The 17,206-nt window shown below is 40.1% G+C and overlaps 1 protein-coding gene across 1 annotated transcript in view; it reads right to left on the bottom strand.

Annotated features, from left to right (window-relative positions):
• epas1b (endothelial PAS domain protein 1b) overlaps positions 1 to 17,206 on the bottom strand; it is a 46,400-nt gene that overhangs the window by 6,412 nt on the left and 22,782 nt on the right. The window contains exons 3-10 of the mRNA XM_085369605.1: positions 13,144 to 13,289; positions 11,904 to 11,991; positions 8,745 to 8,863; positions 7,788 to 7,990; positions 4,814 to 4,920; positions 770 to 917; positions 437 to 642; positions 47 to 282 (exon numbers count right to left, since the gene is read on the bottom strand). Coding sequence (XP_085225731.1) covers positions 47 to 282; positions 437 to 642; positions 770 to 917; positions 4,814 to 4,920; positions 7,788 to 7,990; positions 8,745 to 8,863; positions 11,904 to 11,991; positions 13,144 to 13,289 — 1,253 coding nt within the window. The remainder of the gene's footprint in view (positions 1 to 46; positions 283 to 436; positions 643 to 769; positions 918 to 4,813; positions 4,921 to 7,787; positions 7,991 to 8,744; positions 8,864 to 11,903; positions 11,992 to 13,143; positions 13,290 to 17,206) is intronic.

Genomic DNA, 17,206 nt, shown 5'->3' with positions numbered 1-17,206 from the left:
ATTTCACAAACTGGCTCTCAGTCGTGCCCTGTCGCGCTGTCCTCACCGTGGAGCAGCTGCTGAGGCTCGGAGTGGCGCTGCCCGATGGAGGATTCTGCTGCACAGTGAACGAACCACCGGCCATTTTACCCACGTCCCCTGGAGCTGCAGTTGGGGGTCCAGAGGCATTGGAGGCAGACTTGTGGCTCTCACTGGCCCAGGACGGTGGTCCCGGAGGGGCCATGGCTGAAACAGACACCTGGGAGTATGCTGGCTGCTGGGGCTCTTCAAACTGAACACGACCTGCGAAAAAGAATCACAAATTTGAGCCAATTTTTTAAAAAAGACAAAAGGAAACTGTATTAAAAAGTTGTTTCTGCTATATTGTTTTTGCCAAAGTAAGGTGGAAGAATACTGTGACCATAACAGACACAGTTTTACAGAAGTAAATACTGACTGAAGTCGAGGGAAACGATCGCGTCTCCAGGTGTTGGAGCAAGCTGAGCGAGATCTTCCGGCTCCTCTTTGAATTCACTGAAGAGGGCATCTCCAGGCTCTCCGCTCATGCCCACTCCAGGACTGAAGAAGCTGCTCATGTGTCGTGGCTTGAACAGGGACTCCGTCTGCCCCAGGGACAAAATCATCGACTTCTCCTCAATGTCACTACGGATTGGAGAAAACACAGCAAATTTGAACTTTGAGATATAGAAATCTGAATATTTTATGATTAAATCCAGGCAAAGATGGCATTTAATTGAGGGAAACTTGGATTAAAAATGAAGACTCTTACCTGAGGACATAGTTGATGCACACGATGCACTGCGGCTGAGAGTTGCGGCTGTTATAAATGACAGTTCCCTGGGTTTCTACCCAGACGTAACCCCCGTTCTTAGCCAGCATACGATACTGACTGCTTACTGCCTGACCCTTGGTACACACTGCATAAGGAAGAGAAGAAGAAACAAAAAAGAAGCTATGAATAACATTGGCGTTATTGCTTGCAAGTTTAAAGCAGATATAAAACAATTTTCCTGAAACTGTGAGCATACTTCCTTTATTCTTCAAAAGTGGCACACTGATTTGACTCGAAAGTGAATGACACTGAAACAATAATGTCAGGATCTGGAACATTACATGTCTTTAGTTTTAAAAGTCTCCATCTTTTACTGGTCAGGGTTTTATTAAGTCATTTCTCCATGTTCACCTTTTGTTGTCATTTTTATTAGAGTCTTTACATAACGATTTAAAATGCCATGAGATGACTGTTGACTGGCACTAAATAAAACTGCGCTGAATTTGATTTCAGCTACTGTCCTCAAGTGTACAGGACTGCTTTAAACAGGGCCAATGTAATCAGTGTTCTTCCTTATTACTCAGAAATTACTCACCGAGAGTACTTGTTGAGTTTTTGTTGTTCATGCGTAAAATTGTGACGCGTTCACATTGTTGTATAACCCAGTGAGTAATCTTCTGATGAGGAAACAAAACCAAAGAGAAAATAAACTGACAGTTCTTTTCAGTCTGTCGATGTCAGTGACAGATGGACTGTTTAATCTTCTGTGTTGCAACTTTCCAATCAAAGGTCACATCAGTAGTAAAGTTCATAAGCCTCAGGCCAGTCAAATTAGAAGACTGTGTAAACCTTCAGTACTACTTATTAAAAGATTTATGTGAGTTTATGTATATATTGGAGCTTGCATGTGTACTTTTGACCATGTGTGTATTAGAGGAAATCCAAATAAAGTCAATTTTTGCTTTTTAAGGTTATTAAAAGATCTATTCTAGGAAGAGAACAGATCAAAGAAAGTATTAAATTCATGCCCATTTGGAGTGCCTGTAAAATCTTGACCACAACTGTATGTGGTGGATTTTTATACTTTGTTTTTATTTAGGTGTTTAAAGTCCAGATTGGCTAATTATTTGTTAAATATTTGCATAATCCTTTAAAAATCAAGCAAATATTTGTAAGCGGGATAAGGCGGGATGTTTGACTTTGACTCGAGAAGGAAATGTTCTGGCTACAGTCCAAAGTTCAGCACTGGCGTGGGAAAGGCGTAGGAATGGTCACAAAGCGTACATAAGGCCAGTGACTCCCTGTGTGTGTGTGTGTGTGTGTGTGTGTGTGTGTGTGTGTGTGTGTGTGCGCGCAAGTAAGACTGTTGAGAAAGCTTGGAGGGGACAACACTGCATGTAGCAGAGAACACTGTTAGCATGTGCTGATCGACAGGCTGGTCACGTTGGCCGTGAGAGCGGCTCGTCTGTGTTTGTGAGACGTTCAGATGGATAGAGAGTCCTTTATCTTGGCAAATGTCAGACAGCTAAGGGCTGCGGATGCAGATGACTTAAGATCAGTGGAAAGAGAACATGGCTAAAAGAAAAAAAATTCACATGCAGCACACTAAACAAAAACCCGAGGACTACAATCCTCTTTCAAGTCACTTTTTTGGTTTTTGTTGACATGCAAAATTAAAGTGCAGCGAGACCAAAAGAACATGTCTAAAAGGTCAACTTTGGAAGTGCAAAACTTCAAAAGACAACTTGGTATCAAACAATCCCAATATGTGCTGAAATATTTCTGTTTCAAGCACAATGGATCTGTTTTTTAAGCCTATTGTTTTTTTGTTTTTTGAGCCAACCTTTCAAAGTAAGTCTTTGATTTAAAAAGTCATAATAATTTGACTTTTGTGAATGTGAGTTACTTTGTTTTTTGTTTTTTTATTTAAAAAGAATGCACTTATTACCCCAGATGCTTTTAGATATTATTACTTTGGGCCTGCGGTGTTTTTTAATCCATCCAGACCGTTTCAGTGTGAATTACCATTTTTGGAAATATTGTCCATGTTCTCTTTAATACTAAAATATGACAGCCATATTCTATACTTCTTATGGTTATTGAAGTATCAAAAACAGAATTTAAAAATTTGCATTTAAAATTGCACAAAATAAATCGATCTTTAATTGTAAGCAGTTTCCCCCATAAACTATTTTCATTCAGTTAGACTACACCCATAAACTGCATGATTGTGGAGAAAGACCCAACTGTGATGAGAGGCTCGTGCTTGGCTGTATGCATTAATGTCATCCAGTAGAGTAATGTTAGCTAGCGGCATGTTTTATCTGACTAGTGAATGGAGAAAATTGTAAAACCACAATTTGTCTTTATGATTTTGGACTAATTGAGTGTGGAAAAAGTTGTTGGTTTATTTTATTTTTTACTTCATGGTAAGACAGGGAGAGTGCTTTTAGTTTAATGAAACAGGCAGCAAAGACTTGTACAGCTCTGAAACTCACACCATTACAATCTAGACTGAAACACACCACTACAGGCTACAGGGGGAAGTATTTGGGTTGTACTGCTTCTTTAAGTTTCTGCTTGACATCTTTTTAAATGATGAAAGTTTTGGATGAAAATATTATTTTCTGTGAAAAGTAAAATATCAAATTAGGTACAGTTTTGTGTCTTGATGCATACTCAATCATCCAAGTAAGGAAAGTTGATTCTGGTCATCTGGATGTAGCGAATCAACTTTTTGGAAAGTACAGTTTTACTTTTCAAAGAAAATATCAGGATTAGTGTTGGCCCAGATATGCCAGGAGGGAAAAAAAGAAAAAGAAAAGCATAATCCTCTTTGTAACAAGAGCATTTTTTGCTGTGTACACACAGACACACACACACAGCCATTATGTTGCAGGGGTGGTTTTAAGGAACTAAATTACCACTTTCCCTCGTGCACTGTCAAAGCCTCTAATGATACAGTGCTGTCAGTGAAGAGAATAGCCATGACACTTCAGAGCCTTGTCTGCATGCACGCGCACACACACACACACACACACAGTTATTAGATTGTAATAGAGGCCACCTGGTCCCCTGTCCACTGTGTTTGTGGCATCAGATGTGCAAACCTCATCAGGCCATCAGTGGATGCACCTAATTTAATAACAGACATCTTAATACCATGTTGCTGCTCTTTACATACACACAGACATCCACATATGTCTAAACAAGGATAAATGTATTTGTCTACCTAAAACATAAATAAAGAAAATAAAAATAAAATTTAATGAAACAAAAATGTCTGACAAGAAAAACCCCCCAATATCGTCACTCAAACTTTAGGCTGTATTACCAGCTGACTACAAGCTTGAAGCGTTTAGCTGATCTGGCTAGTGATTATGCAGTTTTTACATCCTGATCACTAAAATTAGAGTTCATTTAGGGAATCCTTCAAAGTAAGTTTGGGTGACCATGGCTCAGGGGGTTGGGAAGTGCATCTGTAACCGGAAGGTCGCCGGTTCGATCCCCAGGCTCTCTGTCCTGGTCGTTGTGTCCTTGGGCAAGACACTTTACCCTACCGCCTACTGGTGTTGGCCAGAGGGGCCGATGGCGCGATATGGCAGCCTCGCTTCTGTCAGTCTGCCCCAGGGCAGCTGTGGCTACAATCGTAGCTTGCCTCCACCAGTGTATGAATGCGAGAGTGAATGAATAGTGGCATTGTAAAGCGCTTTGGGTGCCTTGAAAAGCGCTATATAAATCCAATCCATTATTATTATTATTAAGTGCCTCGAATGTGCCATTTCAAGATGGCTGCCAATACTGGCAACCATGCAGAAAGGCTCTAATTATTGTTTAAGAGTTGCTCCATATTTCATCAGGTTTTTGAACCAATCGCTTACTGCTACGAGCAAAATCTGAGGACACGCAGGCTTAGATCTTAGCTAAAGGCTAACTACACGTGCAGATTGTGTTCATAGCTGAATCACCGTGGCTTGTTTTGCTTCATATTTGATGTTTGAGGCGTTCAAAGTCTTTTTTAAGGTCCGAGCATGTACTTACAGTTTTGATGACTCTTGGTGACACTGTCTGAGTCCAAGGCATGGTAGAAGTCGTAGATGGAACGACCCAGCAGATCCTCGGGAGTGTAACCCATCAACTCTGTTACCCTGGAACACAGACACAGACATTAATAAGACACGGGCTTTTACTTATTATTTGAACTTTTCTCACATGTACGACTCAAAACACAAATCCTGCACTTCATCCTGAACTTAAAAAGACATCATGTACCACTTGGAAATCAAACTGAGCGGTGGATAGATTTCCAAAAATAAGAATTGCTCGTTCTGTCTCCAACCTCCCGGTGCTTGTGGGAACAGCTAATCTCTCGTCTCTCATCACAAGTTCACGTTGTTAATCAGGATTTTGTTGCTGGCTTTCAATAACCACGTTTATAAAACTCCCTTTTATTTCTCTCCAACTCTTTCGCCAGTAAGTAGAGGTTTTGAGAATAAATAACAGGATTACTGTAATCTGATTACAGGTGCACTAATTTAAATGAAGTTTTTGAGTGCTGAAAATAATTACATACTTAGCTTCAGGCTGTTTTGACAACAAATAAACTCAAGTTAATAACGTATATAAATAAGTAATTTTGACTTCACTGAGAAGCCAACAATTAGGCTAAGGGTCAAAAGCAGAGCCTCTTCCAAACAAACTGTGCTGTGAGAACATGATCCAAACCTACAACAGGAAATGGGCCCCTGAAAACAAGGTTTTATCAGGATAAGGAGACCGGGGAGGGTAAACTGGGACAGAGAATGAAGATAAGTTGTACTTAACCCAAATTAAAGTGCTAGGAATGTGATTTTACTCCAACTGCCACCAAAATGTTTTCACTCTGGCATGAGGATAGACTCCAGAGTTTAGGGATAGGATACACTGCAGCATAAAAAAACGTTTCAAATTTCCAGTAGGTATAAATGTACTCTTTCACTCCGTTTCATCCTATTTGTACCTCTGATCATCACTCTCAACATTTTTTGATGTCAAATCAGTTAAAATACAGTTTTCATCATCTATATTGCCCTTTGGATAGCTTTGGAGGTGTGAAGCCAAAGTTTCATTGAGATGAACAGTCAGCGGATGATGATGATGATGATGCGGTGGATTTATTGTGTGAGGGACAGAGTGAGAGGTCTGGTGATGCAGACCCTCAGATTGCATAACGCTGACAGATGTAGTGAGGAAAGGGAGGGAAGGGAGGAAAGGGAGGGGATGAATGTCTGGAGGGAAGAGGAGTACATAGGCACAATGGGTTTAAAAAAAAAAAAAAAAAAAGAGACACATGAAAAAAGGAAAAAATGCATTAAGGCCAGAGAGGAGAGTCAGAGTGGGGAAAGAGACGAAACAAAAGCATTAATAAAACATGGTCACAACTAAAATAGCTTCAAATTATAACAATGATGATTACGATGGTGATTGCTTTCTTTTCTTTCCTTCCATTCATTTCCTCCATGTTAAGTACGTACAAGCGTTTCACTGTTATTTTTATGTTATTTTGTATCACGGTGTACTTTACATTATTACAGATATAAAAGTAACAAATGACAGGAAGACCAAAGCAGAGGAGCACATTACCCTGCGGGCTATCGTCTGCATACAAATGATTTTATACAAATGTTTGAATTAAAACTCTAAAATTAATTAATGCAGGAATCAACGCTACACAAATTGTATCTAATTTAGTGTAATATTTGGGTCAATGTCCCTGTATTACTGATAAATCTACAACATGCACTGTAATAAGTAGTGATTACTTGCATGACGTTTCTGACTGACACTTAAAAGTAACATAGTACACACAGAAGTGTTGTCCACGTCTAAATTATCCAAGTTGTATAACTTTAGAACTTCCCTTTGTGTCCTTTTGTGTTTGTATTCCTTATACTGTAGAATTGAGAATATAGCCAATAGCCATACGTCATTTATAAAGCTGGTATTTAATCATAAAATGGACTTTCTTACTGTACTTAGTAAATTATAAAGAATCAACAGGGATATTGAGGGGAGGAAATAATTGTTCTTCTTAGGTCAAGCAGAGTTTAAGCAAACTAGAAGGTTAAACTTCTGATTGTTACCCCTCTTGAAGAACTAATTATTCCTAAGTGATAAGTCTCTGTTCTTTCCCCCTCTCTCTCCTTCTTTGTTTCCTCCATCTCTCACACTGCCAGGCATGAGCTAAAGAAACTTTCCGTCCCTCCTCTAATGAGTGTAAGTCTCTGCTGAGCCAGGAGGGTCGACCCACCTACAATAAACTCATTTGCGTAATTGGAGAGAAGATTTAGGCGGCTATTAAATTGCACTAAAGAGGGTGAAAAAGAAAATGGGCTCTTGTTTGTAGTGCGGTCACGCACAGACCTGTGCATGCAATACACAAAAGGAACATTTCTCTTGCATGAGAGGCTTGATAAGATTACAGATTTGCGTGCATGCGATTGTGTAACACCAATCTGAAAATGCGTTGTGTTCCCTTCTCGTGCCAGTGGGAAAGAAATATCTGGGCGCAAACTATGAGGTTCTTTGGGTTTAAGATAGCCGCTTTTCATGCTAACCTACAAGTGACGAATGATAACTGACACAATGTCAGATGTCATTTTGTTTGGCAGCTTTAAAAATGTTTCAGCTTTAGGCTTGTTCACGATCTAATCCAGGGTCATTAACACTTGGCACGCTCTGACAACGTCATGACAGCGCCTTATTAATTTATGTTTCATCACCAACTTCTATTTTCTTACCTGCTAAGTCAACACACTGCAATCGCTCAAATCTTCTGTGTGTGTGTGTGTGTGTGTGTGTGTGTGTGTGTGTGTGTCTCAGACTTTAAGGGTTGTGTTTTAATTGGCAGCAATGTGAATCTGCTGCTCTACTGAACTCTGCTGAGGTTCAAACCAAATATAGGTGCATAAAAATATATTCACCGAAGCATATATTATCATTTAATACAAAATCTAAAAAATATGTTTCTGCCTACCTCTCGTCACAGTAGGTGAATTTCATGTCCATGCTGTGTCTGCTCAGGAAGGTCTTGCTGTCCAGCGGCGTGTCGATGTTGGACGGGTGTGGTATCGGTTCGCACATCAGGACAGCGCATGTGAGCGGAGGCTCTTTGAAGCCGCACAGCACTCGCGGAGGGCAGCTGTTGTACATCCTCAGTTGTCCAGTGCAGTGAAGCACCTGAGGAAGAGCAGCAGGAGTGTAAATGGAGTTTACACAGTGTCAGAGTTACCCCTGTGGTGAATAACATGCAGCCATAGCGCGATTATTACAGTTTTCCCTATCTGAGTGTTCATATTTACCATGACGCAGACACCTATTGTAGTGGTCATGTCTTTTTTGGCCCCACATTAGTCGATATTAATGGCCAGGGCTGCGATAGGTTCTTCAAAAAATGGTAAAGTACTTCTTACCTTTGAAAATAATGCTTTGCATTACTGCTATACAACCCAGAGAAAGCATTTCTCTACACTATTTGTTACACTACTTGTGTTGCTGCACAAGATTGCTTGTGGAATTGCTATTTAAGGATATAACATTAAACTTTTAATATGGGCTTCTAGACTCCTACCAGCATCATGAATTGCTCTGGATGATGGAACTCCAGGCCTCAAGGGCCAGTGTCCTGCAGGTTTTAGATCTCACGCTGGGTCAACACCTGAATCAAATGATTAGTTCATTACCAGGCCTCTGGAGAACTTCAAGACATGTTGAGGAGGTAATTTAGCCATTTAAATCAGCTGTGTTGGATCAAGAACACATCTAAAACCTGCAGGACACCGGCCCTTGAGGCCTGGAGTTCCCCCAACCCTGTTCTAAAATCTAAACCCTACTTGTGTCCAATATGTGGCTAAATCTATTCACAATGTAATAATCTCATTTTGTGTGTGCAGTTGCTGCAGATGTGATGCTTTGTAGATGTAGCAGTTGTTACCTTCCAGCTGGCTGACTTGAGGTTGACAGTGCGTCCTCTGTTGGTCACCGTGCATTTCATCCTCATGAAGAAATCTCTCTCTGTGCTCAGCTCTTTGCATTTTTTACCAAAGCCACTTCCTGGAAGACACAAAAAAACAGTGTGTCAGAATTCATCATCTGAATCATCATACAATAATACAATGTCACTGAGCAGGGGCAAACATAAGCATTTAAATGATTCAGATCCTGCTCTTGTGAACAGCTTTTTAGCTTTTTGCACAGTATATAAAATTCGCTTGACATTAAAGCATAATAATATATGGATCCTATAAGTATGAGGAGATTTAAAACAAAGTTCAGTGTCTTTTGTTTTTTTTTTGCAATATAATAAACTGGAAGTTCACTCCCTTTATCTCCCTTCCAGCTTAGTCACAGAGGACTTGGAAAAATAGGCCAAGTTGTTACATCATAAGGTCAGAGTTCAGCCCCGGAGCTGCAGCCACAAAGCAAAGAGAAGTGTGTCTTTTGTCAAACTCCACGCTTAAAAGTGTGTCTCTAACTCCATATGGTTACACTTGAGCAAAACAAACACCACATAAATGTTTCCCCGACACTTACAAGCACGTTCATGTTCAGATGTGAATGAGTGTGGAGTGAAAGTGCGTTAAATAGAAAAGGTCTATAAATCAGAAGGTATTGTTCTGCTGGTGTGCTTTGTGGCCACTGCTGATAAGAGTTATCAACCACAGCACAGCGAGTGTGACCCTGTGTGTGTGCAGGAGAGAGGGATGGAGTAGAAAGTGGATTCACAGACAGAAAACATGTAGTATGGGTGTACTTCTGGCTCTGCTTTGCACTGCGTGTGTAACATACTAAGGTCATTATCTCTACCCCATAATGCCTTGTTCCTCTCTCAGCGCCTTTCCTCGTCTGCTCTTCCTCACGGTAGCAGCTCTTATCTGCTTTCCTTTGCACATGTCCTTTACAACTCTACTTTATCTGTTTATAGGTTCATCTCTGTATGACCTTTGAACTTTTGTTCTCATGTTTTTTCCCCCCTTGTGGACCCATCAGATATAGAATATTAATAACCACACTCTGTTCATGTTTTGAATTGTTTTGCATAGATCATCACCCACACTACACTACAACACAGCAACCACGCTTGAATCTTCCATATGGACAGCTGCCTATTCACAGCTGTCTGCATAAGTATCTGCAAAAGCATATCAGCAACTGTGCATTCAGTTTTCGGAAGTTCAAAGGTTTTTAGGAAGAAAATGGGCAGGGATTTCAATAACTCCTGAATAATCATTTAAGTTAATTTAAATTCCTTAGATCCTAAAAAGTGAGCATTTATCTGATGGAATTAGCCACTGACATCAAATCGAGTCAACGCCCGGACCAGTGAGACGTTTTTGGGCAGCACAAGGGATTTTGTTAATTATGTGGCCGAACTGTGTATCCGGGAATAAAGGGCATAAAAGGAAAATTAAAAAAAAAATCAATTAAAAAAAAAAAAAAAAAAAAAAAAAAATCACTCTATTAAGAAGAAGAAAACATGCTTATTATGACTTAATGTCATTAAAAAAAAAAAAGTCAAGGTTAACACAGTCATTACATCTCTCGGCCCACATGACAGGAGCTGGAAAGTAAGCCAAGCTGTTACATGACAAGTGAGAGTTCAGCCTTGGAGCGATGCCTCAGAGCCAAGAAATTAAGTGTCTCTTGTGTCAAACTCCAAACTCACAAGTCTTTATCTCCGTATAGCTAAGGTTGAGCAAAACAAACACCAGACGAACATCTCTTCAGGCCAAAAACAACTGCGTACGTTAATATGTGAGTGACTGAGTGAAAGATTTAAATAGAAACAGGCCTATAAAATATAAAGTATTGTTCTACTTGCAAGTTTTGCGGCCAGTGCTGATAAGCGTTATCAACACTCTGTGTGTGCTTATATTCTATATATACATGCAGGGGAAAGAGTTCGAATTCTCAACAAAAAATAAATAAATAAAATAAAAATCACAAAATCCTGCCTCAGAGTTTGTTTGCGTTAACATCAGCTGATGACATTTTATTTCACTGGAGTCACGCTGCAGATACGCAACACCAGTGCGACCACACATACTGAAGTAAAGAAGTCACACCGGTGTTACTTGTCCACAGAAATGTCCAGAAAGCAGCAAACTAACACAAGATTGGTTTATTGTCTTTTATAATTGAGGCGACTGTTGTTGTGATTTGGCACTACATAAAAAAATTTTTTATTTGAAATCAGAAACAACTAGAATTAAAATACAAACTCTCACATGATTGGGGGAAGTTTACTTAGATTATGCCTCCAGTTATCCAGCATGGCTGCATGACTTCACACTTACATAATCTCAAAATGCTGTGAGTGGACCTAATGAACCACTGCCACGATTTCAAATAAGGAAGTCAGAGTATGTACAGGCAATTAATATGAGGCACACTCTCGGGCTTAGATAATACACAGTTTAACACAGTTTCTTTTGCTCTTGTTACTGTATGATGTCATTGTGAGTAGATTTCCCAATATGGTCATGAAAGCCGACTCAATACGGAGGGTGACCATAAATGAGGAGGAGCTGATTTCAGACAGAGTGAACTGAAAGGCGAATTGTTCCTTTACTAACAATATGAAGCTGGTAATGAGTATTACAGGTGACCTTTAAATGTTTCCAGTCTGAATCAAAGCTTAGGAATCTTGTCTTCTTCGAAGACTTAACTATTTGTATTGTGAGCATCTTTTAAGTGTATTTGTTTTTTTAATTATTTTTTTTAATTTGCGTGGTATTAATGCTCTCCAGTGAGTTGCTTAATTTGTTTTCTGTTACATACATTCTATGATCTCCTCATGGTGACGTGGGTGGGACAAAACATCAACTTTGTACACAGGATATCCTATTATCTAATGGGCAGCATAGCTTGTGAATTGCTGAGCAAATTTATTCTTTTATTGAGTAGATAAGACTCCACAGACATTCCTCTACTTTATTTCAGGGGGCATTTTCTGATAAGGAGGAGAATGAAAAGATCACTTGTCATGTCAGAATGACTGCATATTTTTTTTTAATCAGTAAACCATAATCAGGTGAATGTAACAGTTGTCATAGGTGGATAGAAGATAATGCGTATGAGACTGTGTACTAACCAGTCGTCTTCAGACTGAGGTTCTCTCTGATCTCCTCATGGTCGCATGGGTGGGTGAAGTCAAAGATGCTGTGACCAGTAAGCTCCACCTGAAAAACAAAAAGCAAACAAATAAATAAAAATCCTGAAATAAGGAATGTTAAATAAAGATATACAATTGCCTTTCTGTTACAGTTTTCTCTACATTTTACAGTAGTTGTTCCATCAGTTAGACATGCTGCATATTTCTTTTTCTGGCACCAGCACCAGTAGTTTTGTTTGGGATAAATAGATGAAGAGGGGGTAGTGAGCGTGAGTAATGGCGGCCACCATGAATGAACAAATGCACAAAAGTGTGTCACCTCCAGAAACACAGAATGCTTCAACACTAAACAAACAAAACTTTAGCAGCTCGTGATTGTAATCCTCCGATAACCAGTCAAGCTGCACTTTCTATGCAGTTTATATTTGCCCCATATAATATAAAATATGTAATGAACACACTAAAAGAATAAAATTTGGACATCAAAGACAAGTGTCCAACCAGAAGTGAAATGTGTTCTCCTTCTGTTCCACAGCAACGGTGTAAGGAGTGAAGGAAGACCACTAAGTTTTTGGACAAATCTTCTACCACAAATGATTTTCTTCCAGAAAATCCACTTAAGGGACATAAAGTTCAGGCAAATGGGTCACAAGGAAAGCCTGAAATCAGAAAGCTGAGGGCAGCGTAGGGTCGCAAAGCAGAGCTTTTGTTTCAGCGTTTACAGTAAACTTCTCCTTTACGATTTGCTGTTTAAGTTGGTGCCAGAGAGGGTGGGGAAAGAAAATGCACAATGTGTTTATAGTTGAACCTCACCGTCTTGACTGAACACACACTGCTGGCATAACAGGCATTTCACATAAACACACCCCTCTCTCTCTCCTGAGTACCCGTTAACATCCACATCTGCGTCCTGTCTGACTGGGTTAATGTCTTTCTTCCAATCTTCTTGAGAAGTTAAAGAAAATTAAAAAAAATCTATCCACATGTCACGTGCAAAGATGTTAGATGTTGGTGATGTTTATGACCTCTCAAAGCACTTTAAACTACAAGCCAAATTCACCTGTATTTATATAGCACTTTATTCTGTGTCTGTGGACGCCCCCCCGCAAAAACAAAAAATAGCATCAACTATGACTGCGTGCAAATAAACAGGAACTGATCACATTTAGAAGTGTCTGCACTTGTCTGTTTATTTAAGTGTTCTTTAATGGCTGTGTACCTGCGTGAGTCCCATGAATTTGTTGATGTTCTCGGACAGGAAGATCATGTCACCATCTGATGTTACTACGGTGATGAAGCCCTCCAGAGACTTCAGGTACAGGCTGTCCATCTGTCCGTTGTCCTCGCCGTCGCTGCTGCTGCAGCCTGGAGGGAGAGGCAGCAAACAGGAGACGCTTACAAATTGTTTCTCATTCAGTGCTGATTATAAATGGATATCATTGTGAATCTGTGTGTGTTTGTGTGCACGCATCAGGCTTGTTTTCCCTCTTGAAGCTTTGGCTCAGGGACAAAACAAACCACTGTAGCTTCTTCCTGCATCTCCGGCCACCCCTGATGCTCGACCCTGACAAACTGCAGGCAAACTGCTCAAGCGGTGCCCGCTTTTAGGACATAACTTGCAATTATGCTCAAATACACTCAGCGCAGTATCCAAACATTTACACACAGTGACTCCAGTCTGTCCACAGTGTCTTGTTTCAGCTAATTGATAGAAAAAACACCTCTAGCCTCGAGCTGGCCCCAACTCAAGAGGCGTATGTGTTTGCAGACGCTGGCTTCACGCTGAACAAAGCCCAGTAGTTGATGGGGGTGGAGGGTGGGAAGCTTGCAATTCCTCTAGTGTGTTTCCCTGAGATAAGAGAGAGCAACTCTCAAGGCTTCCAACAAGGCCTGGGGCTCGAGTTTGGAGCTGGGCCCAGATAGCATTAGCCCCTAGAGGACCCGGAGCTTTCACATGGGCCCCAGGGAGCTGGGGAGACTCTCAAGGCTCTATCCAAAGACCAGCGCCACCTTTGGCCTAAATACTAAGCTGTGATTACCAGTCATTTGGACTGAGTTGCACTTTTCTTCTCTGTGCTGTTCTTTGGTTGCGTAACTGCCCTCGTTTCAGAATAATGGGGAGCAGAACAGAGCGTTTGATAGGGACAGCTGCTGCTAAGAGAATCATTTCCCCTCTATTTTCTGACATTTGTCCGGTCATACTGGACAGAATGAAGGGACAGAGCAGTGAGGCAAAATGAGTTTCTCATAATATGAACTCAGAACATTATGTGACTGTCATAGTGGGAATTCTTTTTCCACCATTTTCCTGTTCATCACGTTTGTAAAGACAGAATATCTGGTGCATGCTTTCACATGCCAAACAAAAGAGATAGTATTCAGGGTGTGCTACACATTAGGACGCCACAAGAGAAAACCTTGACAATGTCACCTACCCGATGTGGGCTTCAGGGACTGAGGCTCAAATGAGCATCTATTTTTGGGGTTAGGATTTGATTTTAAAATGAGGAGAAGAAAACGTGAAACTGAACAAAAACAAATATTTTCTTTCTTTCTTGTTGATAGAGCCTAAACTGTCAGAATAGTTTTGTTAGGTCAGTAAATGCCTGAAGGGAACCAGTACCAAATATTTAGACATAAATCTAAAAGTAAGGCACAATTTCGATAAGTACCATTAAAAAAAACAAAACAAATGCATGACACACAAATTGTGTTCTGAAAAGATGAGAAATATTCAGTAATGAACGCAACCAAGAATAGAAAAAAAAAAGAAAAAAAAATCCATATGCAGTTGGAGAGTTGTCTGTCATTTATGCACATGTTACTAAAGCAGTAACTTAATATAAAAGCACTCTACTGAAAACATCTGTTATAATAGTTGTTTGGAAATTTCTATATTTTTCCCCTTATTTTGGTCAATCTGCTTTTTATTCTACTCCTTATCCAATCGTTAGGGTTGCTGGAATGCTGAGCATAATAATTTACGTTTTTAAAAAAAAGTAATATATTATGAACTCAATTGAGGGAACTTGTAATTTGCCAGAGAACAAATGGCGTACAGATGAAAACAAAATATTTGGCCGCCTGATCAAAGGGCAGTAAATCAGTATATTTCCCAAAATGTAGGACTCTACTTCAAACACAGCTGGGACCTCTGCAATTAAGAACGCATATGTTTCACAGTATTTTGATCCAAGTTAAGTCAAAGTCAAGACAAAAATACAGCTGAATCCTTTGAGGTATCTCCTAATCAGTACATCAAAGTTCATCAGGTCCCAACTGAGCGTAAGTTACTTAAGGGAGGTGTTCCCTACAGCGGCTCTTGGGTGCATATACAGTATGTTTGTGTGTTTGTGAGGGTGCATTCCAGCATGTTTGGCGCCAAGGCAGTCGGCTGTTATGGCTAGCAGGGGTAATGCCAGCACCAGCCGAACGATGGGCAGAGCTCTTAGTTTCCTCCGCAATCTCTCCTTCCATCACGGAGCAATCAGACCGGCCTGATAATGCTGTATCTGCAGCTGCATCTCACGGATCTCCTTGTGCTCTCCTCCCCTCTCACCCGCTGCTTTCCTACCCTCATTACCTTTACAGCTCCTCCCCGTGCACGCCTCCTCCTCCTCCTCTCGTTCGCACTTGTTAACCTCTCCTTTACATACATCTCATACATACTCCCCCCCTTTAACACTTCTTTATCTATGCGAGCACGTCTGACAACCGCTACTGGAATTTCAGGAAATGTTAATTACCCTAAATTGGTTGTATCACCCAAATGACTTTTGAACCCTGCTTTTGAGTGCTTTGAGAAAGTTTCAGTAGCTACCATTGTGTTTGGATAGAGGCAGATGTTTTACAGGTGGATATCTCAAAATCTTGGAATTTGAAACTGAAACCATTTGCATTTTTATCTCTTTTTGTGGTTAACTAACCCTTTAACCTCAGGCAAACGCGCAACGAATGTGCTGCTGGATTGCTTTTTTTTTTTTTTAATCTTTGTAAAACACCCTGATTAATTGTTCTTTTTTTAGTGGAAACGCAGCCCATATTCCACATCTTTATCAAGCATCGATTTCATTTGTGTAATTTGTGCGCTAAAATCCTACTTGAGATGCTAAATGAATAAAGAAACGACACATAAATGCTCTGATTAATGATAGTCTACAAAGAAGAAATGGGAAGTAGTCATCATTGTTGTTTAAGGAAGCACTGGTTGAATGCATGGCTATTTCCTCTGCGAACAATGAAAGTAGTCAATCATAAATAAAGAGCAATAAATAGAAAAATCAAAAGTTACATAAGAATAGACTAATGGCAGTCTAAAGATTTACAGATAAGTCTAAGGTATGGCATTAATCACAGTGCTTTCCTGTGTTTTATTACTATGGTGTCGTAGAGCTGACAGCTTTTATTAATTGCTATAAAAATGGTTTTAAAGAAATTATAAATCAGGTCAGCTCACAAAGTGTGAATGATGGGAATTATTTAAATTACATGCCAACATTTTTTTTCTCCTCCGTGTGTTATAATGACACAGTCAATAAAACAAAAACCAAAAACAAAGACAGTCATTTAAATCAGCGACAACATGAATATTGCTCATCTATACACAAACAGCTTTGACTTTAAAGATATCGTGGGGAAGTTTACCAGCATACAGGTGTCAAAGGTTAAAACCTCACTTTACCACCTCCTCCCCTGTGTGAACTCAAGTTTTCTAGCTCTATTAAGGAAAAATAAACATTTTTTAACAAGCTGCAGTGCTGACAATTGACGTTGGTTGTTAAATTTTGTGGTTCTCTGATCTCACTTCGAGACACGGACGCAGTGGAGGAATTCCAGAACAATAGGTCTGATTCTTTGTTAAGCTTCCTCGGCTTCTAATTTTAACTAAGACGAGAGGAAGGAGGAGAAGTGCAAAGAAAGACGCCAGCAAATACTTTCCTGCTTTACTGGACAACTCGACATAGCAACAGACACACACACACACGAACGTGCCGACGCAAATCTGTGATCACACGTCAAAGAAGCTGCTGGAGGGAGGTGGTGTGCCGTTTGAATTTTTTCTCCTTTGTGTAACGAATTAAGATTCACTGCACGGAAGCTTGCACCGATTTGCATTTAGAGGTGTGTGAAAAATTAAAGGAAAAAAATACATATGGGCTTGGTAAAGAGCTGATGTGCTGTAAGAACAGCACATCTTCAGAGCACCTTGGTATTGACACACTAAGAACTCTACTGAAGGGATGGCCAATTCTCCCAAGTTCATTCTGTTCTCCTAGAGGTAG

The sequence above is a fragment of the Diplotaxodon limnothrissa genome, linkage group LG13 (genome assembly GCF_057381915.1).
Source record: "Diplotaxodon limnothrissa isolate DT_005_m linkage group LG13, D_limnothrissa_male_GT1.1, whole genome shotgun sequence".
Classification (NCBI taxonomy): domain Eukaryota; kingdom Metazoa; phylum Chordata; class Actinopteri; order Cichliformes; family Cichlidae; genus Diplotaxodon; species Diplotaxodon limnothrissa.
The sequence above is the reverse complement of the archived record's forward strand: the minus strand, read 5'-3'. Positions and strand labels throughout refer to the sequence as shown.